The sequence below is a fragment of the Myxocyprinus asiaticus genome, chromosome 11 (genome assembly GCF_019703515.2).
Source record: "Myxocyprinus asiaticus isolate MX2 ecotype Aquarium Trade chromosome 11, UBuf_Myxa_2, whole genome shotgun sequence".
Classification (NCBI taxonomy): Eukaryota; Metazoa; Chordata; class Actinopteri; order Cypriniformes; family Catostomidae; genus Myxocyprinus; species Myxocyprinus asiaticus.
Genome location: NC_059354.1, coordinates 17,115,122 through 17,139,276, shown reverse-complemented (window position 1 = coordinate 17,139,276; position 24,155 = coordinate 17,115,122). Strand labels below are relative to the sequence as shown.

Genomic DNA, 24,155 nt, shown 5'->3' with positions numbered 1-24,155 from the left:
CACTGGAAGGCTCTGTTTACGAATAAGAGAGGGTGGGTGTGGCCTAGTTTTCAGCTTTTTGTGTGAGCCGAGCACTTGAAGAACACTTTTTTTCTCAGGCTTGAGTTGCAAGAGAAGGATGTTGGGAGGGTATTTTGGTGTGCATGCAATGCTACAGCAATGTGGTCAAAATGTAACATTTGGTGACAGTCATGGTAGGTGGAGGTTGAAGGGGAAAGAGACAAAGAGAGACAGACTCAGATGTTGATATTTACGTGTGCACTGCTCAAGCTCTGTGTTAGAGCTCATGTGGATGTTATCGACCCAGATGTGCCCTCGACTGCCCCGCTCAAAGAAGCCTTCTATGACAACCTGGCAAATAAAAGAGAAAAGAGGGAATTAGAGGCTGCAAGTTGACTATACTACTCTCAATTCACTTCATATATCGGGTATAGTTGTTTGTTGCCAGGGCCAACGTTGCAATGAGGTTGCTATTGTGTTTTGAGTGGTTCTTAGTGCATTGTTATATTTTTGGCCAAGGTGTTCTGGGTGGTTGCATACTGGTCAAGTACAAAAGAACACAGTCAGTACAGTCAAAAGAGCCCACCCACGTCTCTATGAAATTATGGTTCCTAGATATGGTTCAGATCCCTCCTTCAGTGCAAGTCTATGGGATCCCCCCGAAATATGTTTTATGGTTCAGCAGGCACAAATCGTAAGTCTAATCACTTAGAATGGTAATGCACACATCTTCTCAACATGCCACACAATCTGAGGTACAGTATCATTAATGTTTGTAGCACAAATAGTACAAGATAAGTAACATGCCAAAGTTTAGTAAGTAATTTATTTTAAATAAATAGTCATGCCCCTCAATCTGATCTGTGTATCTGTGTACCTGATATTGTTTAGGGGACTGAGGCAGGATGGTGCGGCCCTCCCTCCACATGGGCCCCTGGTCTCCTTTCAGAGTCCAGAGCAGTGTCTCCTCCTGGTCGTCTTCCAGGAGCAGCACACGAAGGCTGTCATGACCCTCTCCCTGCAGCTGGTAGTAGAAAAGCAGACAGACGGTACGGCGCTCGGGTCCCACCGCTGGACTCACCAATCTTGCATGCTGTGGCTCTATCTTAGGACTCGCTTCCACATACAGGAAATTCCCAAAGTCTGCAGTGAGAAAGAGAAAAGTGAAAATGATTTAAATGTGAATGTTGTTTAACTCCTTGAAACAACTGACAGGAGATGAAAAATATGAATATGATATTGATGATGACTTGCATTGAAGTGCTTACTCTAATATCTGGGGAAACCATCTATGACCATGACATTTTGTCAGTTGGTCTCCTAACCTTAATCTTGACACTATAGTATGTTGATCAGAGCCAGATTTTATTTCAGTTGCATATTGTTTTTACAGTACGTGTAGTTTCAGTATATTTACAGTGTACTTACCCAAGAAGGTATTGAGTAATATTATGTAACTACATGTACTTAATGTGGGTTAAGGTTGGGGTTGGGGTTAGGTTTAGGGTTAGTACCTAGCAGTAATTATATACATGTAGTACGTAAATGTAGAACAGTACTGTAAAATAAAATGCTACCTTTATTTCTCCCTTTCTCTGTGTCTTTCTCTTCTCACAGCTACATTACACTGAGCATTCTAGTACATTGTTTATGTTTGCTAAGTGATTAATACAGTAATTGATATGGTATGTTCATTATCATTTTAAGCTGTGAAGGAAGTAGAAAATCAGCTCCAGACATAGAAGCACCTCTGTTTTCAGAAGGAGTGGCCCTTGCAAAACAGTCTCTGTCACATTCTACTGTGGATGTCTCAGCAAAGTGGAGGAAAATGAAGGAGCGGAGGGGAATAGAGGATAAAGACGATCAGAGAGGGACTGAGACAGGAGGAGGATGGGACTCACTCTTTGAGCGATCTGACTGGACAGCGTGGCACCAGAAATTATCATCATAATTTGCCTCATTTATAATAAGGATGCAAAGATTTATGCTTCTGCTGATGTATAGAGAGTTGGCAAAGTAATTTATTTTCATTTGCCCTACTTTGACACATTCCACATCCCAAACTCTTTGAAAGTACAGCACTGAAATCAGATCACATCAGACTGTTGTAAGTCTTTCTGTATGAGATGCCTGAATAGATTATGAAATTAATTAATGCAAAAACAAAAACTTCTTCTGTTTGATCCTGGGTATAAATACAGGAAAATTAATTACCCTTTACAGGGAAAGTTCACCATGGCTTGGAGACTGCTTAGCATAGGTTGATGTGCCTGTGAGGTAACTGTAGGGCAGAGATAGGTACTTCTGGGATTATTGCTTATATGTGGAACTTTCTAGACCTAGAGCTAATTAGGCTGACTGCATATTAAGCCTTTATGGCCATCTTTTTCTGTTTCCTTGTTAAGACACTGGGGTATGAAAATTCTGGAATGCTCAAAGCGCTGTTCCAGGAGCCAAGGGATCTGCAAGACTTGCCAGGATGTTAGATCGCTTTACGAGAGTGAGCTGAGCTGTAAAGTGAATGAGTTGAGCAGCTCTTTTACAGGGACGCTGAGGAGGGTTAGATCAGAACAATACTTTATGCAAGTATGCGAACGTGATACTTAACCTAACAAACGTAACAAACCTCAGTACTCGAAGGATCGATAGAATTACCTTCAAATGTATGTATCCTTGAACTGTGTGTCTTGTTTTTCAGATGGCAAGCTACAAACATAATGATGCAAACAGTTTTTTTTTTAAATTGAAACTAACTTAGTATGCTAAATATCAGGACTCTTGAAATGTCACTTGTCCACTCAGATTGAAGGACCGGAACTGTATAATGTGCACTATAACACTAAGAATGGTGGCAACGCTAAGAATGCAATGTGCTTTTGACACATTTTGGTGTGCAATGACACGTAAAATGGCACACTTGCATTCAAGTACTTGCAGAGAGTATGTTTCAGGCCTTAAGGTCTCTGTAGAGTTTGTTTGGAGAGGGTGAGGAACGTAAAGCGACTCCCCTGGTGTTAGAAAGAGAATGTGTGAGTGACAGACAGACAGAGCATTTGGAAAGACTTGATCTGAGGGCTTGGGTGTGCACTTGGTTTGGGAATGGTTAAAACAGAAGTGCATTCTTTCCTCGTGACTCCTGGATCTCTCTTTAAAACCTGACATATGGAAAAGAGCGCAAGATTGCTTTAACGACCTTACAAGGCTGAGTGCTTCAAGAAAGCTGTGAGGACGTGGAGAACTGTACACTAGTGTGTGAGCTCAGAATTTGTGAAGCATTCCTCATTTTCTTTCAAGCAGACTTTATAAAGGTCAGGTAAGCTTAGGGATGGAGAGATTAACTAACTCCCACAGGAGGAGCGAGGATGGAGAGGGAGAGTGACAGACACTATTCCCAGATTTCAGCTATCACATTAATTACACAGCAGTAATGAGACGGATGGATGGAATATGAGTGGTGAGCAAGTGTGTCAAAGTGTATGCGTTTAGAAAGAGAACAAGGGCAAAGGAAGGTTGGAAAATGCCAACTTAAGCACCTCTCGTGCAGTGCAATCACAGCAAGAATTTAATCACAATATAACACAATCCCTCACTTTTTCAGTCTTTCTAAACTTTCTTGCTAAAAAAACATCTTAAACCATCCTAAACTGGTTTGATGGTCTTAGCTGGTCGGCCAGCCTGGTTAAGCAGGTCTTCAGTTTGGGCAAGTGCCCAAAACTCCTCTAAAATAAGCAAACAAATGAGCCTGACCAGACTGGAAGACCAGCTAAGACCAGCAAACCAGTTTAAACTGGGTTGTCCCTGTTTAATTTTTAGTTTTTAAAAGTTTTGATTACACAACCGTGTTTACAGCCATTGTGTTCTTTAAATTCCAGATATTCCCAAAGCCATCCCAAAGCTTGTGTGTCCAGTAATGTTTGAAGAGATTAGTGCAAACATTTGTTTGTTTGTTTTAGGTCTTGTAATATCTTTTATTAAGCCGGACTTACTGTCAGAGCCTTGTGTCAGGTCCAGACTAGCACTAGATGAACTGTACAGAGACCACTTCAGATCAGACTTGGGGTCATGGGTCCATCCGCACATACTCTGTTCAAAGTCACACAGACCACCCAGAGACGAGAGAGTTGTGGGAGCTGATAGAGAGAGGGAGAGAGAGAGAGAGAGAGAGAGAGAGAGAGAGAGAGAGAGAGAGAGAGCAATTAAGAACCATTTCCTCAGTTTCTGCAGTAGGGTCTACCATAGACATGTATACATGCGTCCCACAGGTATTTTCCACATGTATGTATATTTTATTTAGTATGTGTGTGGGTGAGTGTGTTCATTTATATGCAAACAGATTCAGCCCTAAAGCTGCTGTTGAAGTTGTGTTAACAAACAGACACTAACAGACTCCAGCACAGTCTCATCTACATGAAGCGCTGTGCCTCAACAGTCAACAGGTCTCTGTCAGCCATCCATCCAGCGGCATGCTGCTATGCTAGTTAGCATAATGTTAGCGCTCATGCTGCGAGCTGCAACTCATCTAGACATAAGTGTGTACAAATGGAGGGGCAGCAGTCTATTACTAGAGCTCTGGGAAAGAGAGAGCGGGGCTGCCATTACACTGCAGTTTACAGTAAATGAAAGTGTTTGTGTGATATGCTAAAGTATTTGCTTACATACATGCACTCATGAATAAATATACAGTTGAACACTTTAGTCTTAGTGTTATGCATTGATCTGTATTGAGTGATTATATTGATTGTAATACTGATTGGTTACCTAGTGTTCTGTAGACAGTACTTGTCTCTTCCTGAAGTGGCAGAGTAGGTGTGGCTGTGTCAGGAATGGTGGTAGATTCTGAGAGAGAGAGAGAGAGAGAGAGAGAGAGAGAGAGAGAGAGAGAGAGCAAACTTTAGAAATAAAAGTGAGACTTTAAGAACAGAGTACAAAATAATGTATTCACAAGTTATAAGTATATTATTATTTGTGATATTCTTTGTCTGTTTGCACAGCATAGAGTATCCGTGTATTTTGTTTTGTGGCACTGGAATTTGTTTTTTTTTTCTCTCACTTTTTTAAGCATAACCAAGTAAAAAAATAAGTGACTAAAACAACCTGGTCTCATAGTGAAAACGTGACTCTATATAAATTTTTGCAAAACGTATGTGTCTCCAGGTAAAATTCCCTGCAGTTTTCAGGAGACATGAACACTAGAGACCCTACAATAACTATGTGTTTTATTCACACTCACTCAAGTCATGACTTACTTATTTTTCTCTCTATTACTCAGACCCTGCTGTTTTATGATATTAACACACTTTTAATCAAACACATCTTTTGAAAAACAGTACATTTAATACAATACATTCTTGAGGGCAGTCTCATTAAAATTGACCCTGCTGGCCAGAGCACAAAAGTTGAACTGCTGGGTTTATCTTGTTCTGTCGAGTATTCTGTAACGTTGACTGGCTACTGGTAGATGAAGAGACGATGAAGATGAAGTGCGACAAACCCAAGTGCAGTTTATTTATAAGGTGTATTCCAAAACATGAATCCAAACGTGAGAACAAACATAAATGACATGACTTGACTGACTTGACTTGACTTGACTTGACTTGACTTGACTTTAAACTTAACATGGAAAGCTGTACACCAACAACGATACATTCACAATACTCGACAATGGACAATGGCAAACATGAGGGCTAAATACTTGGACTTGGGAGAACATATGACAATGATAACCAATGAACACACAGAACTCTAAACAAGATAACGAGACTGCTAACAAGCTAATGAAGCAATGAACCAATGGGGACAAGACACAAGAACATGGGAAACACATGACTAGATCACATGACAATGAAACAGGAACAAACATGGCATGGAACTATTTTACCAAAATAAAAGACATGAACAGAAACACATACAACCCTGACAATTTTGGCCCAAAAATAAACAACTTCAAGGAGAATTCTTCACCCAAAGTTAAAACCACTGACTTAATAAGCTAAAAAGATTGCCCAAATGTAAACATTCCACAAAAAAGTGAAAAATAGATTCTTCTTGTAAACAGAAAGGACATCCCACCCCTACTCCAGGATCGAGGTGCACCACATGTCTGTTTGTGGTTATAGCTCCATGTACAATCCTCCACTGGAGGTCACCTGTCCGCTTATCAATGGGATATTTGTACGGAACACACCAGAAGCCTTTAGGGAAAGAGTCAGTTCCAAAATAATCTGTCCATCTGGTTGAAGGGATTCCAGTCAGTAAACATGCATTGGACACTTTCACACATGTTATGTAAAGAGACTTCTTCCCAGCAGATTCAAAGTCATCAAGAAGTGGTGTATTGAAAGACAACAAACACCTCTCCTCTTCCTGCCATTCCTCCACAGCAGCAGATACTTTCAGGGAAGGAGAGCAGTTACAACCCTCTCTCTACTCATTAATCTGGGTTGTCCAAAAATGATCGATGTTCCACTTCTAAATGTCCAAATGCTTAAAATGTATCCAGCAGCTAGTAAACATGATCACAACTACTCAGAGGATAAAAGCGGCTCCTCCAACAACCAAATCCCAGCAGATGTGTCTGTTGATCTTGATATGCCAAACACCTTCCAAGCCTCCAGAAAAGATCTGTAGTATGGAGTGAGATCTACCAACTCAGTTTCTTTCAACTGCATGATAAACAAATGCCTATCCAGCCCCATTTCACCTGCTCTTCTTAAAAGTACTGTTGCAATATCAAACCAGGCAAAGTCTCTATTGTAAAGCAGTCTTTGAGCAGCTTGCAACCGAAAAGCCATTACTCTGAACCTGATATCTACCAGTCCCTATCCCCCTTCTTGTACTGGAAGATACAGAGTAGATGATCTGATCCAGTGTTGTCCTGACCAAAAAAAAAAACAACAACAACAAAAAAAAAAAAAACACCAGTTTTCTTTGGATTTCTTGCACAAGTCCTGCAGGTGGCTGTAGCACATTGAATTTGTGCCACAGAGCCATGGCTCTGTAGCACAACTGGGGTAGCATCCATTTCCATCTAGACAATCGGGTGCACACTCTCTCCACCACCCCTTCCCAATTTGTCTTTTGAAAATTATTAGAGCCAAAATAAATACCTACAATTTTAAAACCTTCACTACCCCAACTAAGATTCCCAGGTAGCTGTGGGAAATTCTATAGATGTCTCTGACCTGCCCCGAAAGCCTCGCTTTTATCCAAATTGACTTTAGCTGATGAGGCTTTCTCATACAGACAAAGTGCCTCAGAAAAAGCTTTGATGTCCTGACCATTATTAACAAAAATCGTCACATCGTCAGCATAAGCAGTATGGGTAATCCTTGAACTCCAAGAGAGACCAGGTACACTAAAACCAGATAAAGACTTGCATATCTTAAAAACTAATGGTTTAATAGCGATACTGTACAGTTGCCCAGATAAAGGACAACCCTGCCTTATAGTCCTTGACTGAAATTGACCTACTCAACCCACCACCAACTTTTACAAAACATGAGGCATCAGTATACAGCAATTTCACCCAATTTATGAAACCCTTCACCGAAACCAAATGCTTTCAATACATTAAAAATATAGTCATGATAAACCCGATCAAAGGCTTTTTATTGATCTAAGGTCATTAGACCAACTTTCATGTCAAAAACCTTGCAGATGTCCAAGATATCCCGTATTAAAAACAAACGATCAATTTTTTGTCCTTTCAGAGATACAGTATGTTTGATCCTTGTGGACTACTGAATGAAGATATTTTTTAAGCCTGTTGGCAAGACATTTTGATAAAACTTTGTATTCAGTAGTCAATAATGTGGCAGGTCTCCAGTTCTTTAAAAGAGACAGATCCCCCTTCTTTGGTAATAATGATAACACAGCATGCCAACATGTCACAGGCAGAAATCCATCATGATTGCATTCACAAACTACCTCATAGGTCTCTTCCAATACAGTTCCAAAAATGTTTGCAAAATTCAGATGGCAATCCATCAATGCCAGGGGAAGGTCCCAAACCAAGCTATCCAACTGCAATAGTGAGTTCCTGGAAAGACAAATCAGTTTCCAGGGCATTTCTAGAGTCAGCATCTAGCTGAGGGAGATCCTGAAAGAGCTGAGCAGCACAGTCAAGATCAAAAAGGTTCTGCATTGTAGAGACAAGAATAAAAGTTCATTGCATGGTGGCGCATGTCTATGATGTTAGTGGTCACCTTCCCATTTGGAAGTTGGAAACACAACATCTGTTTTCGTTGTGCCACTGAGCGCCACAGATTGAAAAAGAAAGTACTTGGAGCATCCATTTCTGCAACAGACATAAAATGAGATCTAATTAAAACCCTTTACTCTCTCATTCAAAAACATTCCCAGCTCTTTTTTCTTCTGTTGCAGATTATTACTTAAACCAGCATCTTTTCTGCTAAGTAATTCAGCCTCTATGGAAGAAATATATTTTTCTATTGACTTAATATTTTTTCTTAAGATACTGGAAGAATTAGCGGTATACTGCTGACAAAGCATTTTAATTGGTGTCTTTCCAATCTCCCACCACTGTCTTAGGTTTTCAAAAGTCCCTTTTCTTAATTTTCAACATTGCCAGAAAGTCTCGAAGAGTTTGCAAAAAGTATCATCTTGAAGCAACTTGATATTGAAGTGCCAATAATGAGACTTTCTTGACATCTGAGACATGTTCATTGTCTTTTTCCACTTTTTTACATTTTTTTATAGCAGTTTTTCTTCAGGCGAAACCGTTTCTTTTTGCTCAGATGATCAAAACCCATGGCTTTCTGAAGAACGGTAAATGATCTTACAAACTTTTCAACATCAGTGAAAAATTCCTTTATATTAACCTGCCTTCCAAAAGTGTCATCAAGAAAACTATTTATTTCCTCTAATGTATACAGAGACAGATCCTTATGAGAAATTCCCTGAGAAAATCCACTCGAGTCCCCTTGTGAAGAGGACTCAATATCATGAAGAGAGGCAGTCTCATCTGACAAAGCATCATCCATCTTGAAGCCCTCATTATTCATGTTGTCAGAGCACAGCGCTGACTTGTTCATCTCCTGAGCAAATTCACTCACAATACACTCCACTCGATTAGCATTACTGGTGCATGGCTCCATTCTCAAAATTTCTACTGTTATACTGTTCACCTGCAGAAACCTTGCTATTACCACTATTCTCAACTTTATCATCAGCATTAGTACCATGTTCAGAATTTACAGCTTCTGTACATCATTCTTTGACTGAATGTCTGCAGGTAATTCCCCATCAATATCAGATGGCCTTACCTTAGACTGACCAGCCTTCTCTTCTTGAATAATGTTTGCTGAGGTCCCTGCCACATCAGTTTCTGACCTTGACTGAATATTATCTCGCTCTCTGTGTGGGCAACCAAACCATTTGTGTCTGATGTCTCTACATTCAAAGCAACGCAAATACCCAGTAGTCACGTAAACCATAGATGTTCTCCCCTCGTGCTTTACACGAAAAGAAATATCCAATGTTCCTTCAGGTGACTCTACAGACATGTAGACCTGTCTTCTAAAGGACTTAACATGTTTCAGAGACGGGTATTTACCCCCCAGTGAGATTGCTCTGAAAGCTCCAGCTATTTTTCCAAAGCGCACCAATTCGCGTTCCAAAGCTTCGTCGGCAATAAACGGCGGCATGTTTGAAATTAAAGTGGAGTAATTTGAAAAAAGTTATCATTAACAACAATCACATTCTCGATCAAATGATTAACAAGATGTTGTTCTTTCAAAAAGACAACAACTGCCTTATTCATGTAAGAGGCAGAGGAAATATTCTCATGACCAACCTCCTCTCCAACTGCAATGAGAACATCCTCCACCATAATGCCTTCCTCAGGAACACACCTGAAGCCATTGCATAGGGACGAAGATGGCATCTCCACAGGGATGCCATCCCTAATCACAAAATTAATTTGAGCTTGCAAAACTCTTGAAAACACAGACTTACCTAACCATGCAATAAAAGAAGAATAAAGAACCTGAAAATTAGAAACACGGGTGCACTCTCCTAGCTCAGGTCTCACCTGACCACACTCTCAGTCCCAAAACTCCCAGTATGCGAGAGAGAGAGAGAGAGAGAGAGAGAGAGAGAGAGAGAGAGAGAGAGAGAGAGAGAGAGTACTCTCAGTGGGTGACAAAATATTGGGTAGAATAAATGGCTCATCACTGCTGCCATTACACCTCAGACCACTGCTGTTACTGTACCAGTTATCCACAGAGTAAATGTGAAACCGCTCCTGCCACCGCTATATTCCATGAGTCACAATACTTACACTCCTGGCCTCTTCCAAAGGGGTTACCTTCCACTCTTCCCTCTGACAATCTATTTCTCTCCCTCTAGCTGTCTTTCTCACAGAGCATTGAGTTCAACAGAGTTCACTTCTTTAGCATTCTCTCTTCTCTGTCTCTCCAAATCTTTTGACGTGAGTTTTGAACCAAATGACACAAGCCAGACGGCAACAAAACATTTAGTTTCACTGATTACACCAGCGCTCCAACTTGGTTTCTGCAGTGATAATTTGTTATGACAGAAAATGTTAAATCAGCCATTCCGTCTCCCTTCGCTTCTCCATGGGAAATTGAGCAACTAAAGATTTAGAGACAACAAGGCGTAAATGAGTAATGATTGTCAGCTCTTAAAGTCATTAATGTCATTACCCTTAACAATTCCCACTTAATTGGCAAATACGTGAGTGGCGTAACACTAATCAGGTAGACACTTCTGAGCAACATGAAAAGGAGAGTCCTACTGTAATATTAATATGTTATTAATTTCTTTGAGCGGGTGGGTACATGAAAGGGATGCACCAGCTGGCTGCTTCTGACATTAAACTCTATTAATTTTCTGCCCTTTACAAATGCAATTAACCTCCCTGCAAGTCCTGGATATCTGGTAAATGTGAGCTCTCTTTCTCACCTAAAACACCTTTCTCTCTTTTCACAACTAGTGATAACAGATGGTTTATCATCACATAAGAACTACACACTCCTTTCCCATCTAATGAATAGTTTTCTCTTAAAGGTGTGGTGGTCAAGCTGTGCAGGATTTATGAGATGGCATGAGGGTATCATCACATAAGTTCTCACACTCTCACCTTCAACAGACAGCTGAATAAACAGGCTGGGAAATAAAAACCTTCTTTTCCAGGAAAAAAAGTGGAAAAAAATGAGAAATTCCCAAACTCTTGACACAACTGATGTAAAAAAGATTAAAAAAAAAAAATTCCATTAAAAGGCAAGTTCACTTGACAGCCATCTCCTTGAAGGGGGAAAGACATCCCCAGTAAATAAAATGCGGGCTGGTTCAGCAAATGTGCAATCGCATTCTAGAGTAAAGAAAACAGTGATGCCTCTACCAAACAAATGATGGCACTTTTAACTGAAAAGGTGGGACTTCCTTTCCTATAGCTTCCATACTGAATGTTGCAATTTCATCAGTTCATTTTTCAACAAGTGGTCTGTCTGCTCCAACCTACTGTACATTGTGTCTGACTCAACTCACTTGCTCTAGTATCATTGGGTGATCTGACATGTTTTTCATTTACTTATCTCTTAACAGTTGGCATGGTCTTTAACAGTATTTAAATGTTGAGACTGCTACATGATATTTCTAAGAATGGCATTGATTTTGCCATTGACATTCACATGTGTGAAGTATTCTGCTGCAGGTGCCTTCAAACACCTGAAGATCCAGCCATGGATCAGTGCAGAACATGGCAATAGAATTGTCCTTAAATTCCCAGTATGCACCAAAGCTCTATTGACGCAGCCAATTGATATGGATCCCATTATTCTCTGGGCGTTGCCGACAAGATTTCCTCCACAGCCTGATAACACATTAAGGCCTTGAAGTGTTTCCAAGTCCAAAGAGAAACCAGATATTTACAAGCAGGGCCTAGCTTTGGGTCACCATTCCTCACCTGAAGGATTACCTTCCTTTTAACCTTTGTATTCAGGGCACAGAGTAGAGTCAGCCCTGTTCTACTCTCATGGGCCCTACTGAGCCCCAGCAGTCTGACTCAGCAATTTCTTAGCAATAATTTTTTCAATAAAGTAGAAAGCCTTGGAGTAAATCTGTGCCCCTGGCAGACAGTCAGGCAGTACCTCAGCGCCTGAGTGAGATCAGACACTGCATTACAAGGGAAAACAAAGGTTGACGTGTGTTCAGGAGATTTTGTGGACCAACAAATAGAGAACAGGAATCAGATCAGCAACAGCAAAAGTGATGATCAAAAGCTGAAGTGTGAGATGATACGAATTTTAAACATTTGAAAAAGTGTTTAACTAGGTACACAACTGCACACAACAAAATAGCAAACATGCACATAATAAAATTCACAGGCAACCTAATTAAACATTTCCAACCAAAGAGAAGGCTTTTTGGCCTCCAGAATTCAATAACAATAAAGCTGTTTTCCAGCAGAACTGAACTAATTAAAGCTTTTGTCTCTATGTCTTTTGAATACAAAATGTAACAGAAGGTTTATCGTGTTATAACTGAGCTAGTAAATTCTCTAAATACAGATGCACAGACACACACTGAGTTCAGACAAACCTGTTTGCTTGGCCCCTGATAAGGACTTTCCTCCCGAGCTCAGTTTAACCAACAAATCATCTCCAGGTGATGGATATCAAATATGCTCCCCGTGCCCAGAAATATTCAGACCCAGATTCATATTCACAACAAATGTCCTCAGAGAACCCTGCTTCAAAACAACAGTGCTGGTTTCCAAAGACAACCGGAGACAAGTGGCAAAAATCATAACATCTCAGTGGAGAATTAACACTTATCTTTCACAAACATAAGAATGTACTGTCACTGTCTGAAGAAGGGTCATCTGAGTTTTTTAGGTTTTCACTGTGCTTAAGCCTGTGTTAAAGCCACTTTTAATCTTGGGTAAGGCAACGTTTCACATTTGTCATTTTGAAAGGGTTTTAGCACTTCTTTTAACCCTGGGTTAGTTCTTTAGAAACAGACAACCAATCATCCAGAGCCTCAACGCTTCTTTACTTTCTGCCTCTGAGGGAAACAAAGCTAAAAAGTCAAAAAGGGACAGCATAACTCTAGTGAGAAAGAGGCTGAGTTCGGAATGGCATACTACCCATACTATTATTAATTCTGCTGTATGTGTCTATGGCAGAAATAGTATGAGTAGTATGGTAGTTTGCCATTCTGAACTCAGCCAGAGGCTGCATAATTTGTGTAGTATGTGTCGGGATACTTAAGACAACCAGAATAGATTTACATGGCGACATTTCCACAATTGAACAAGCAGTTACTAAAACAGATTGCATGCTCATTGTGTGCGGTGCTTGTCAAATCAATGTTATTAACCTTGTAAATATGCAAATAAGGATGTTAACCCAAGGCTTACAAATGTACAGTGTGACATCTCCAAACTTGGCAACCCCAAATTACCGTAATTACAAACTTAGGATAAAGTATGAAGAAGATAACCCATGATAACAGTTATTCAGGGATCTAATAATAATTTTCAATTTCGAGAGTGAAAATCCTTTATGAGTAAAATCATACATGTATATATGGCTGGAATTTCATTTAATGTATTCTGGTGTTATAACTTTGGGAGACCACAAGGGGGTGATATAACATTTACTGTGCTTAATTCTAAAAGACACATAGATGCATTGCAGGAGGCAGTCCAAAGTTGTGAATCTAATCACCATACACACAAAAGTTACAAAGGTTTTTGTACTTCTTCAAGAATGAACAAAGTGATGTTGTTGAGTTTGCTGGTTATTTTAGGAAATTGGTGTAACTGCACAAACTGCACAATTTGAAATAGCGATGTTTATTATGCAATCTCTCTGTATGTAGGCTTAAATAGGTTTAATTCAAGCTGTCAACCTTTCGGAAAACAATGCAAGGTGGACACATGCATTTGGCATTTGACATTATTTTAAACAATTTTGAAACAATTTGAGTAAATATAAGAGTCTGTTGTAAGAGCCACACTTCCTGCTGCCAGGTGGTGGTGCTAAGACCGTGACCCAAAATTGTCACATCCATGTGATTAGCCCCCAAGACAAAACATACATCTCAATTTTGATCTAAATCACACATTTCACACAGAAGATATGAGACACTTCCTGTTTAGCATTTTTTGCCATTATTTTAATGCCTTGCCATGGCAACACCATTTGATATGTCAAAATCTGTTCGCAATTTAGCATCATCAATGTCTTGGTATAATGTTGTCTAAATGTGGTGACAGTCTCATGAATAACCTAGGAGGAGTATTTAAAAGTTCAGAGACTGCAATATTCAAAAAATTCAATATGGCCGAATTCCTGTTGGGCGGACCTAATTACTATAATTATGAAAGTTGTCCGGCTTGATGAGAACTATATATATGCACCAATTTTGGTGAATGTAGCTGAAAATGGGGGTGCTACAGAGGCTGTCTTACACACCCATTTTAAAGAGGGTGCTACAGAGCCCCCCCCCCCCCCCCCACATGCCCATGCATGAACCTTTGCCCAGACCTAATGGCCAAGGACTCTGATGTGTGTGCAAAATTTCATGAAATGTAAGCATGCCAAGTGCCTCAAAAACACCCAAATATAGGAAGAAAGGAATAATAACAATTAATTAATGTATTGCTTCACCATGGTGACACCATTCAAAATATCAAAAATCTGTTTGCAATTTAGCATCTACAATGTCTTGGCATCAATGTGATCAGTCCACAAGTCCAAACATTTGGCTCAATTTTGAAGTAAATCACACGACGCATGCAGAAGATATGAGACACTTCCTTTTTCCCATTTTTTGACATTAGTTTAATGCATCGCCATGTCTTGGCATGATGTCGACCACATTTGGTACCTGTAACATGAAATCCCTAGGAGGAGTATTTCAAATTCCAGAGCATACATTTTTCAAACAATCCAAAATGGCCGACTTCCTGTTGGGGCAGAGTTTATGACTGTCAGCTCGAAAGTTGTCTGGCTTGATGAGATCTGTATGTGTACAAAGTTTGGTGATGGTAGCTCATAAGGGATGTGCTACAGAGCCTCCCGAACATGCCCATCTTCTAGGTGGTGCTACAGAGTCCCCCCTGCAACTTTTCCCAGCTCTAATGTCTGACAACTCTGATGTGTGTGCAAACTTTCAAGAGTTTTCACACATGTTAAGTACCTCAAAAGTACAGAAAACCTTGAAAAGAAGAAGAAAGAAAGAAAAATCCTTAGAAGAACAATAGGGCCTTGGCACTTTCAGTGCTTGGGCCCTAAAGATGAATCCTTAGAAGAACAATAGGGCCTCCACACTTTCAGTGCTCATGACTTTAAAGTGAAAATAAAAGATCGATCTTGGGATCATTCAATAAAGATCACAATTAATTGGAAAATCAATATTTTTACCCAACACTTTATACTGGTAAGTTAGATTTACAGTAGGAGATCTTTACTATAAATCGCAAAGATAGAAGTGGGTACACATCACATAATAAAGGGCAGGAAAGACGTGCTGTATGGAAAAAGAGGAGGAGAGGAGCAGAGCTCAATCTAAATATTTACACTGGGGGGATATAAAGAATGACATGTGGGCTGTATGTGAGTGCAAGCATGATTTGGGGGCTACACTAAACTGAAACATGTGGACGATAAATTCAAAGAGCCAATTTAACTGCAAGACGAGCTGCAGTCTGATAGTTCACATACACTGCCATTCAAAAGTTTGGGGTCACTTGACTGAAATGTTTCTCATGATCTTAAAAACCTTTTGATCTGAAGGCATATGCTTAAAATTTGAAATTAGTTTTGTAGACAAAAATATAATTGTGCCAACATATGAATTTATTTCATTACAAAACTAAAATGTTATAATAAAAAAATAAAAAAAAAAAAAAGACACGTTTTTTGAAATGGATGACTTGGACCGAATAATAAAGGAAAGCAGCCAATAAGTGCCCAGCATAGATGGGAACTCCTTTAATACTGTTTTAAAAGCATCCCAGTGTGATACCTCAAGAAGTTGGTTGAGAAAATGCCAAGAGTACATGTCTGCAAATTCTAAGCAAAGAGTGGCTACTTTGAAGATGCTAAAATATAACATATTTTTTTATTTATTTTGGATTTTTTTAGTCACAACATAATTCCCATAATTATTAGTTATTTCATAGTTTTGATGACTTCACTATTATTCTAAAATGTGAAGAAAAAATAATAACAAAGGATGAGTAAGTGACCCCAAACGTTTGAACAGCAGTGTACATTCATTCCGATACAACTGAATTGGAGAAAGAGAGACCCAGCCACTCCAGTTTTGGCAAGAGGAAAGAACATAGAGCCAAACAGCAGAGCAAATTGATTACACTCTGCTTGTCAAAGATTAGAAGAAGAGGAAACAATTTTCCATATTGAAATATCTCTCCAGCTGCCCAGGTGAGGAATGAAGGGTAGCATGTTGTGTCCTAAACCACATCCACTTTTCTCTTGATGGACAGCCAGAGCTCCGCCCACACACATGAGAGTGATTAGTGTGCATTCATTCGAAATCCAGACTCTCCCTCTCTCTCTCTCTCTTTGGTGCGTGTCATTCTTGTTCACCCATATAGGGTGTGTTTACGCTGTCTTTAAACATTAGTCACATGTGTGGCATATGGGTTGTGGCAGATCTGAGACTCCAGCTCTAAGCGAATGTAGCCGCTATTCTTTCCACATGTGACTTTGAGCACAGGGTGAACTACCTTCAAGGCAAGCCAGTTCTCTCGATGACCATCTTGTTAACGCCCCTGGGCAGCTACGTTCAATGTAGGTAAGAGGCAAGTATGAACACCAATCTACTTGCATGGTGAAAGACCTTAATAAACAAAACTGTTTTCCAAGATTACACTCAAATAGCATATTTTTCGAATCAATGATAGATTCTGACAACAATGGCATAATAAATCTCACTGAAACACTCTATTTATATGTTTGGTCCAGCTAATGCCCATGCATGTTCAAGAGTAAACAAAAAGAGACAGCCTCTTTAAAAAGCTAATGTGCTCTTTTTTTATATATATATTAAAGGTAGGATTTCCATTCTTACAGCCGCCAAATCGAGCGTTAGGTTTCTCTCAGTCATTTTGTTATGAGTCGTCTTTCTCTTCTTCCTTATACTGTCTCTGGTGAACAGCTGTGACCCTCTGTTGCTAAATCTCAGTACCTCCACTCACACATACAGGCTGACAGGGGAAAGAAGTCTTGGAGTGCCCAGTCTTCAGGGTTACTTACAAGCTGTGTTGAAGGTATCTTCTTCCAGCTCCAGTAATTTTTAGACACTTTGCACCCAGTAGAGGTCACTGTCCTCACTCTTGCGTCCTCTCTTTCTCTCACTCACTCTCTTCTCCCAGAGGCAGGGACCTCAGGCTTGACATGAAGCCGAGTCCACTAATAAATAATAAACAGGTGTCTGATTGAAATATCTAAAGTCCCGCTGTGTTTTTCATAGTCCTGTTCACATCAGGTCTGTCTGCCATGCCTCTATTTATTTATTCATCAATTAATTATTTCTCATTTCATGTACCTCACCCCAGATTTCTTTCCTCTAGGAGGCTGAGGGGATTTTGGGACAAAATCTGAGCTTAGCAACAGCTCAGGAATCCCACCACATGACCTTGGAATTTTTGTTAAAGTTTGTGCAGCAGTTTGAGTATTGATGCGATTACACAAAGTAAACCCCAACAGGGTGATCATAGTCTTGCACAGCCAGACCTTTGACTAAGTCTGGACCAAAATGCATATTAACCAAGAACTACCTGCTTAGACATGACGAGACTGCCTGACTGACATAAAAAGCAATTAATCACAGTTCAATTAGTTTTTTTCTGTGCCGTTTACTGTATGGTGGGCTTGACTAAAATTGATTATACCACAATAGTGTGGAAAAACTTTGCATTAAAAAAAAAATCAAAATAATGGCATGGCAGTCTCTAAATTAAATATTAAAGTTGAACTAATTTTATTATGTGACAAGAATTGCAGAGTAATACGAGAGACATGAAACTAGCTTAGCTATGTAAGAAATCGGTTGTCTAGACCAGTGCTTCCCAACCTGGGGGTCGCCAGAGCTTCATGGACATCACAAAGCTCTCTCTATTTTGTGGGTTACAAGACGAAAAAAGTGGAATGTGTAAAAAAGTTATTTTAAATTTATTTTTGTAATAAAGCACAATCAAATAGGGCCATTTTGAGTATTTCAATCATATTTTATTGTTTATGAGATACTTGAAAAGACAAGACACACAGTCTGTCTAACATGGTCTTTTTTTAAGGTGTGCATCCCGCGATAGTGGTAAGGATGGAGGGCTTTTTTTTTTTAAAGATGCGGCAAAACTTCTTGTTCTAATTGTACAGTACTGAGCAATGATCAAAACAACAGGTTATAGCCAAACCAAATTAGTGACTATGGCAAAGCGTCAGGGAGAAGAGAAAACGTGGTAAAAAGAAAACAAGGATTTATTTGGTTTTATGTATTTATTCATTATTTATTTATTATTATTTATGTGGATTTATTATTATTTAATTATCATAATTATCTTAATTATCATAAACCCAGGGAGTTTTTCCTTTGGAAAACTTGTACTTACAAAATAGACCCCAGAACTTCAGGGATCATTTGACTAGAGCTCAAATTATAATCACACTTTAAATATACATTCAAAGTTTTTGTAGTAATACAAAAAAATATCTCTTCACTGGAGAGGGGGGTCGTTCAGGATTCTGAATGTTAAAATAGGGGTCCCTTGGAAAAAAGGTTGGGAACCACTGGTCTAGACAATGGTCAATTATACAGTTTAGCGATCATTATACAAAAATATCTGAACACAGAATTCAGTTATTGAGCAATCAGAATTAAGTATTCTAGAGAGCCATGTAATAAATTATAATAATTGTGTCTTTATATAAAAGTATGTGCGTTTGGTCAGTAGATGATTATAAATGCTATGGCAGATGTGTGATTGGTGTAAACTGCCCTGTGAATATTTAACATCTCTCTCTCTCTCTACAAATCCCCACCACCCCTCAAAATCAGAACAACAACCCAGGCCCCTGCGTCACTCACCCTTGCACCACAGCTGCAAACAACCACAATTTACAAAAGTACTGTCATGGAAGTGTGCTTTAGAGTGCTGAATTAGGGCAGTCTGATTCAAACATTAGTTCTGTATGTTTTTTGTTGTCAAATGGCTCCTTCGAGGAATGGTGCTGTTAGTGATCACCGTGGAAGTGAATAACAGATGTTAAGGAAACAAATTTGTCATTGTGATGGTGTGTATACAGAAAGAAAGAAAGAAAGAAAGAAACCTTATTTTTACTATCGAAGAAGCCGAACACCGTTCTTCTAATTTCATACCAGTCAAAAATAACGTTCAAACTGAGTTAATGTATTTCTCACTGGCAAAAAAAAATATTTTACCCTCTAGTGTAGGAACACCAAAATGGTTGCGTCATAAATGTTAGATAAATACAGTAGCATGCAATGAAATAACCAAAAATTTTCCACATTCACATGCAGTAATTTTCCCTCACATTTGCTCGAGCCCTGTTTTTTCATTGTTGCATGTATTTTTATTTTATTTTCAGCAAATTTGCTCAACTTTGCTTATAGTGTCAAATGTGACATAAAAAAGTCCTTGGGCTGACAGCGCAATTGCGCAGATACTTCACCGCAGTGCTCGATGTTGGCCAGCATTGCCGTACCTGCAATGATTTACAATTCGTGACACAGTACCGGCAGCTATTCTTGCATACTGGCAGCTCTTATAAAGTGCAGGTACTCTGTCCTGCTCCCGCAACAGAATGAGGGAAGTTTGCAAGTTATGTCATATCTAGCACACCCATCTCATTAATTGGTAAGCCATTTATTTAATATGTATATGGTAAGTACAATATGTGCCAAAAATGTACAAATATAACATGTTTGATATAAGGGAGTTGTTTTACAATGCTAATTGTGTTAAATATACATATTTTCAAAATACTTTGTGTGAATGTTATCAGTGCTTAACGGGCGTACACAAAAGGATTTTTTATGTATGGAGGAGTACACCACTGTAAAAAGTTTGGGAACCACTGCCCTAGGCGAATGAAGCAGGCGTTTATACTACATGCAACGTCATTTTAAAATCAGCCACGGTATTTAACATACTGATCGAGCCACAGAAGTAATGCCATGCAGGTTTTTCTTTAGCGCTGTATTGCTTCTTTACTTCATTAAACTTGTTACGGAGCCCCTTCCCCTTTGACAATTTAACAGTATTTGATCAGAGTTCATAAAAACTCCAATCTCTATCCACGCATTTGTCGTGGACATGCTGTCTTTGTGGAGTTTGTGCTGTGAATCATATAAAAAAGTATACTTTTGCACAATCTCTGAGAGATGGGCTTCAAAGATACCTAGGTAACATCACCTCAGCTGCACACACGATTATAAAAAAGTCATGTCAAAACCACACCCACAATAGTTTTAACCAGTCATTAATGCTCTTCGACCAAAAACCCCACTGAATTTTGTCATCATTTGTAGGCAGCAAACTAAGCGAAGCCTGTTCAGAAAAAAATACTTCTTACTGCCCAGTAAGAAAAGATTAGCCTAAAGAAAGAATATCAAATGAATATATACATTTCTTGGGATTTGTATGTTCTCCTTCTGCTTTAATAACAGCAATACAGTTGAGCTGGCATGGAAGTTTGTGCAAAACTTGATGATCCATTTTATCCCTGAATGATTTCAGAATGTTTCAAAGAGCATCTTGTGTGCTTCAATTAGCTTGCATAATCTTAAATAATGTCATTCTACTGTTTAATGCTTCTTTGTTTAACATTTGCCAAAATCCTAAAAAGTTCTGCTTATTTCCATGATAAATAATATTTTGAATTCCATATTTGCCATAGGGTCTCAGACTTTTGGACCGCACTGTATATATACACAATACATATGAATGTTTGATTATAAAAGTATGTTTGCGCATGGTTTCTGTGAGGCTGTGTTTCTCAGGGTCTGTGTGTGATTAGATTTAGTGGGGAGATTAGGCACTGGGGCTGTAGTTTCAACAGTGAGTGGGGTAGATTGAGCCCCCTGTGTCTTGAACATCTGGTGCACAGTTGTTCACTTAAGAGCCTTACCACACAATCATTGCACAAACATAAACTTGTGCGTACACAAACACAATCACCCGTCAGTCCGTTTTTCTTCACTCATTAACAAATTCCCTTTGATCATTCCATAATTTCTTTCATCCTGTTTGATTGTCTTGATTTCCTATGTCTCTGCCTCTCTCTCAGTCCTTCAATCTCCTTCATTTATGGCCCACAGGCTACATGAACCTTTGCCAGTATCACACCAAGCACCTGAGATGACACATGAAGCTTTCATCCCAGAACACATTTTCCGCCTGCAAAGTGCCACCAACTAACTCTGCACAAACACCAGCTCTCCATCTTAGTTTGCATCATGCTTTCTTTCTCCTGTAGCCCTACTACGCTAATAAACCTGGGCACTCAGCCCCGAGGCTTCCCCTGGCCCCCACCCACACCGTCTCTTCTGCCTCCTTCTAGCAGCACCTCTAATGCTCCTTAGCCCCTGGCGCTCCTGCAGATGCAGAGCTATAAAGACAGCCTGTCGATCACTGCCCCGCAGCCGGGCCCTTTATATAGCCCAGGCCAGGTCCAGCGGGAGCAGCCATGTGTCCTTTCGGCTTATCATCATGCTGTGACAGGTAAAAGATTCAGGAGGATGAGATCTGAAGGACATCAGGGACAGAGAGGAAAGCTGGAACTGACAGAGCAGATGGAGGACTGCTCCTTTCTAGCTAAAGATAGATGGTGTAGCTGGGGGCAGTGTGTTTATTTTTAATTATAAAACTGATAATTCTGAGTCTGAAATTTTGACTGGATCAGAATTGGAGCCACGTTTGAAGCAATTGTAAAATAGTCAAAATATGCCTTGTACATTAGTATAAAGTTGCTGCAGGCAACTGTAAATAGCCAGCAGCAAGGCTAATGAACAATATTAATGGTGTTTGAATTGTTTATTGGGATTCATCCCTTGTTTATTATTAATCCACTTTCACTGCACACAGGGCTGTCATTAAAATTCATGGGGCCCTGGACAAAATGGTTTGTGGGGGATCCCTCATTCCCGAGACCAATGAGAAATCTATGCTATAGAGAACCTGAGTGGGCCCGAGACGACTGCCTCAGTTGTACCTAACAACACCTCATAACCATGGTAAAATCATTGTAACAATCAGGTGAGGTCTTACCAGGTAAATCACAACCCAGTATCTCAAGCCTCATTCCGATGCCGGCAGGGGACCACCTCTCCGGATACACCCGGATAAACTGGGCCACGTTCTCGTCAAAGCGGCGGATCTCTGGGGTATCATAGTGTGTGTTTCCCTCAAAAATCTGGAGTAGAAAGACCACAAAAGTACATTAGCACATCTGTGTGATTGAGAGAGAAAAGTTAGTGGATATTCTTTAGATTTCTGAGTCTCTGCTGGTACAGGGATGGAGCTCTGGAGCTCAGGTTTTAATTAGTACAACTGTGGATGATTTCACAAGAATGTTATCAAAAGCTTGCAGTATAACTGAATTCTGCTCTCAGACTGGAAGATTGGGAATCTAGAAGCAAAATGCTGAGTTGCTAAGATGAGCAGGATAGAATTAAATGAGTCTGTTAATAATCTGATTCTGGTGAACTGTTGGTCAAAAAGATGGTCTACTGGTAGAACCCATCTAGACCCTCTTTAACCAGCTTGGAACAAAATGACCATAAATGACTTGAACCAGCTACAAACCTAAAGCTATTTTTCACCAGGGTTGATTTGAAAGTGCAATGTGGTGTTGCAGTAAATCACAAGTCTGGGTTTGGTTCTCACCTTTGGGAGATTGGTCTTTGGGTCAATAATGTAGCTCCAGTCTTTTCCATTCAAGCTATGGGACAGTTTATACTTCCGCACAAAGGCTCGGTTCTCCGCGCTGGTACTGCCGTCCACCCCACGGGCCCCTTGTGTAATGAGACCCCGTACAGTTTTGGGGACTCCCAGGTCCACCTGCAGCCATTCCTCCCCAGCCACAGGCTGTGTGGGACTGGGGAACCACCCTGAACGGCTGGCCACCAGCCGGGCTGCACCTGTGGCCCCATGGATGTCCCTCATGGAGGAGGCTGAGATCTGGGAGTCGGGCAGGAGGCCAGAGAGCATTCCCTGCATCTCCGAGCATGGAGCATCTGAACAGAGGTGGGGAGAGGAGGATAGACAGATGAGTAATGGTGAAGCAGAGAGGAATTGACATTTTAAGGCTGTAGAAATAAATGTTTCATGTTGTAATGTCATAAGAGAGGCCTTAGGAGTAAATAATAAATAAACAGAGTGGGAGTGGGAGTGTTTGTATGTGCGCAGACATATGTGCTTGTGTGTGGGATTTATTACAGGAAGTATTTTGTGTTCTAGGTTTACCTCTATAGAGTTAAAAGCAAGCCCACTCAGCCCCAAACATCCCGAATACAAAGGTACCAGAAATAAATTATTGATTTTGGCCTATAGCTTAAACACAGAACAAAAGAGGAGGAAAAATAGAGGGAGGGAAAATGGATACAGACTGGGGCATCTGCTTCAAGCCCATTCTAACAATCACAGTTGAATTACACCCAGAGGTACACCCACACTCCGCAAGAAAGAGCTGTAAAACACAGATTGAGGCTAACAGTACAAACGTGATCGATGGCTTCACGGGCATCTTTATGGGCTTGTCACAGCCAGATATCCCGCAGGCCCAGCATCACTCTTTCAGAGAAAGACAGGAAGGGCAGTGACATGCCTCACTGAAAGCGGCTCGTACTAGGCTGGATGCCTGTGAGGGACCTGACGAAAACGCCCCTCCACTCCCCCCCCCCCCAAGTGGCCTGTTCATGAATTGTTTGTGTCAGTGTTGAAAAAGTCCCTGTTTCTAAAAGCACATTTGTCCTGCTCAGTGTCAACGAAAATAGGAGCAAATCACTGTTAAATAGCATAATGATGAAGTGTGATGACTCTGATAACATCAGTGTAAAAGCAGTTCACCTCTCTCATCTGCTCCAGGACAGGCTAACAGAATTAGATGACCGCTATCTCC

At 40.1% G+C, this 24,155-nt stretch overlaps 1 protein-coding gene across 3 annotated transcripts in view; it reads right to left on the bottom strand.

The window, feature by feature from the left end:
* Positions 1-24,155, bottom strand: part of LOC127447694 (neuropilin-2-like) — a 98,720-nt gene that overhangs the window by 12,626 nt on the left and 61,939 nt on the right. For all 3 annotated transcript variants that reach the window (XR_007898412.1, XR_007898411.1, XM_051709702.1), the window contains exons 9-14: positions 22,922-23,271; positions 22,304-22,448; positions 4,759-4,836; positions 3,987-4,130; positions 878-1,143; positions 255-351 (exon numbers count right to left, since the gene is read on the bottom strand). Coding sequence is in view for 1 of the 3 variants with exons in the window: in XM_051709702.1 (XP_051565662.1) it covers positions 255-351; positions 878-1,143; positions 3,987-4,130; positions 4,759-4,836; positions 22,304-22,448; positions 22,922-23,271 (1,080 nt within the window). In the remaining 2 variants the exon portion in view is untranslated. The remainder of the gene's footprint in view (positions 1-254; positions 352-877; positions 1,144-3,986; positions 4,131-4,758; positions 4,837-22,303; positions 22,449-22,921; positions 23,272-24,155) is intronic.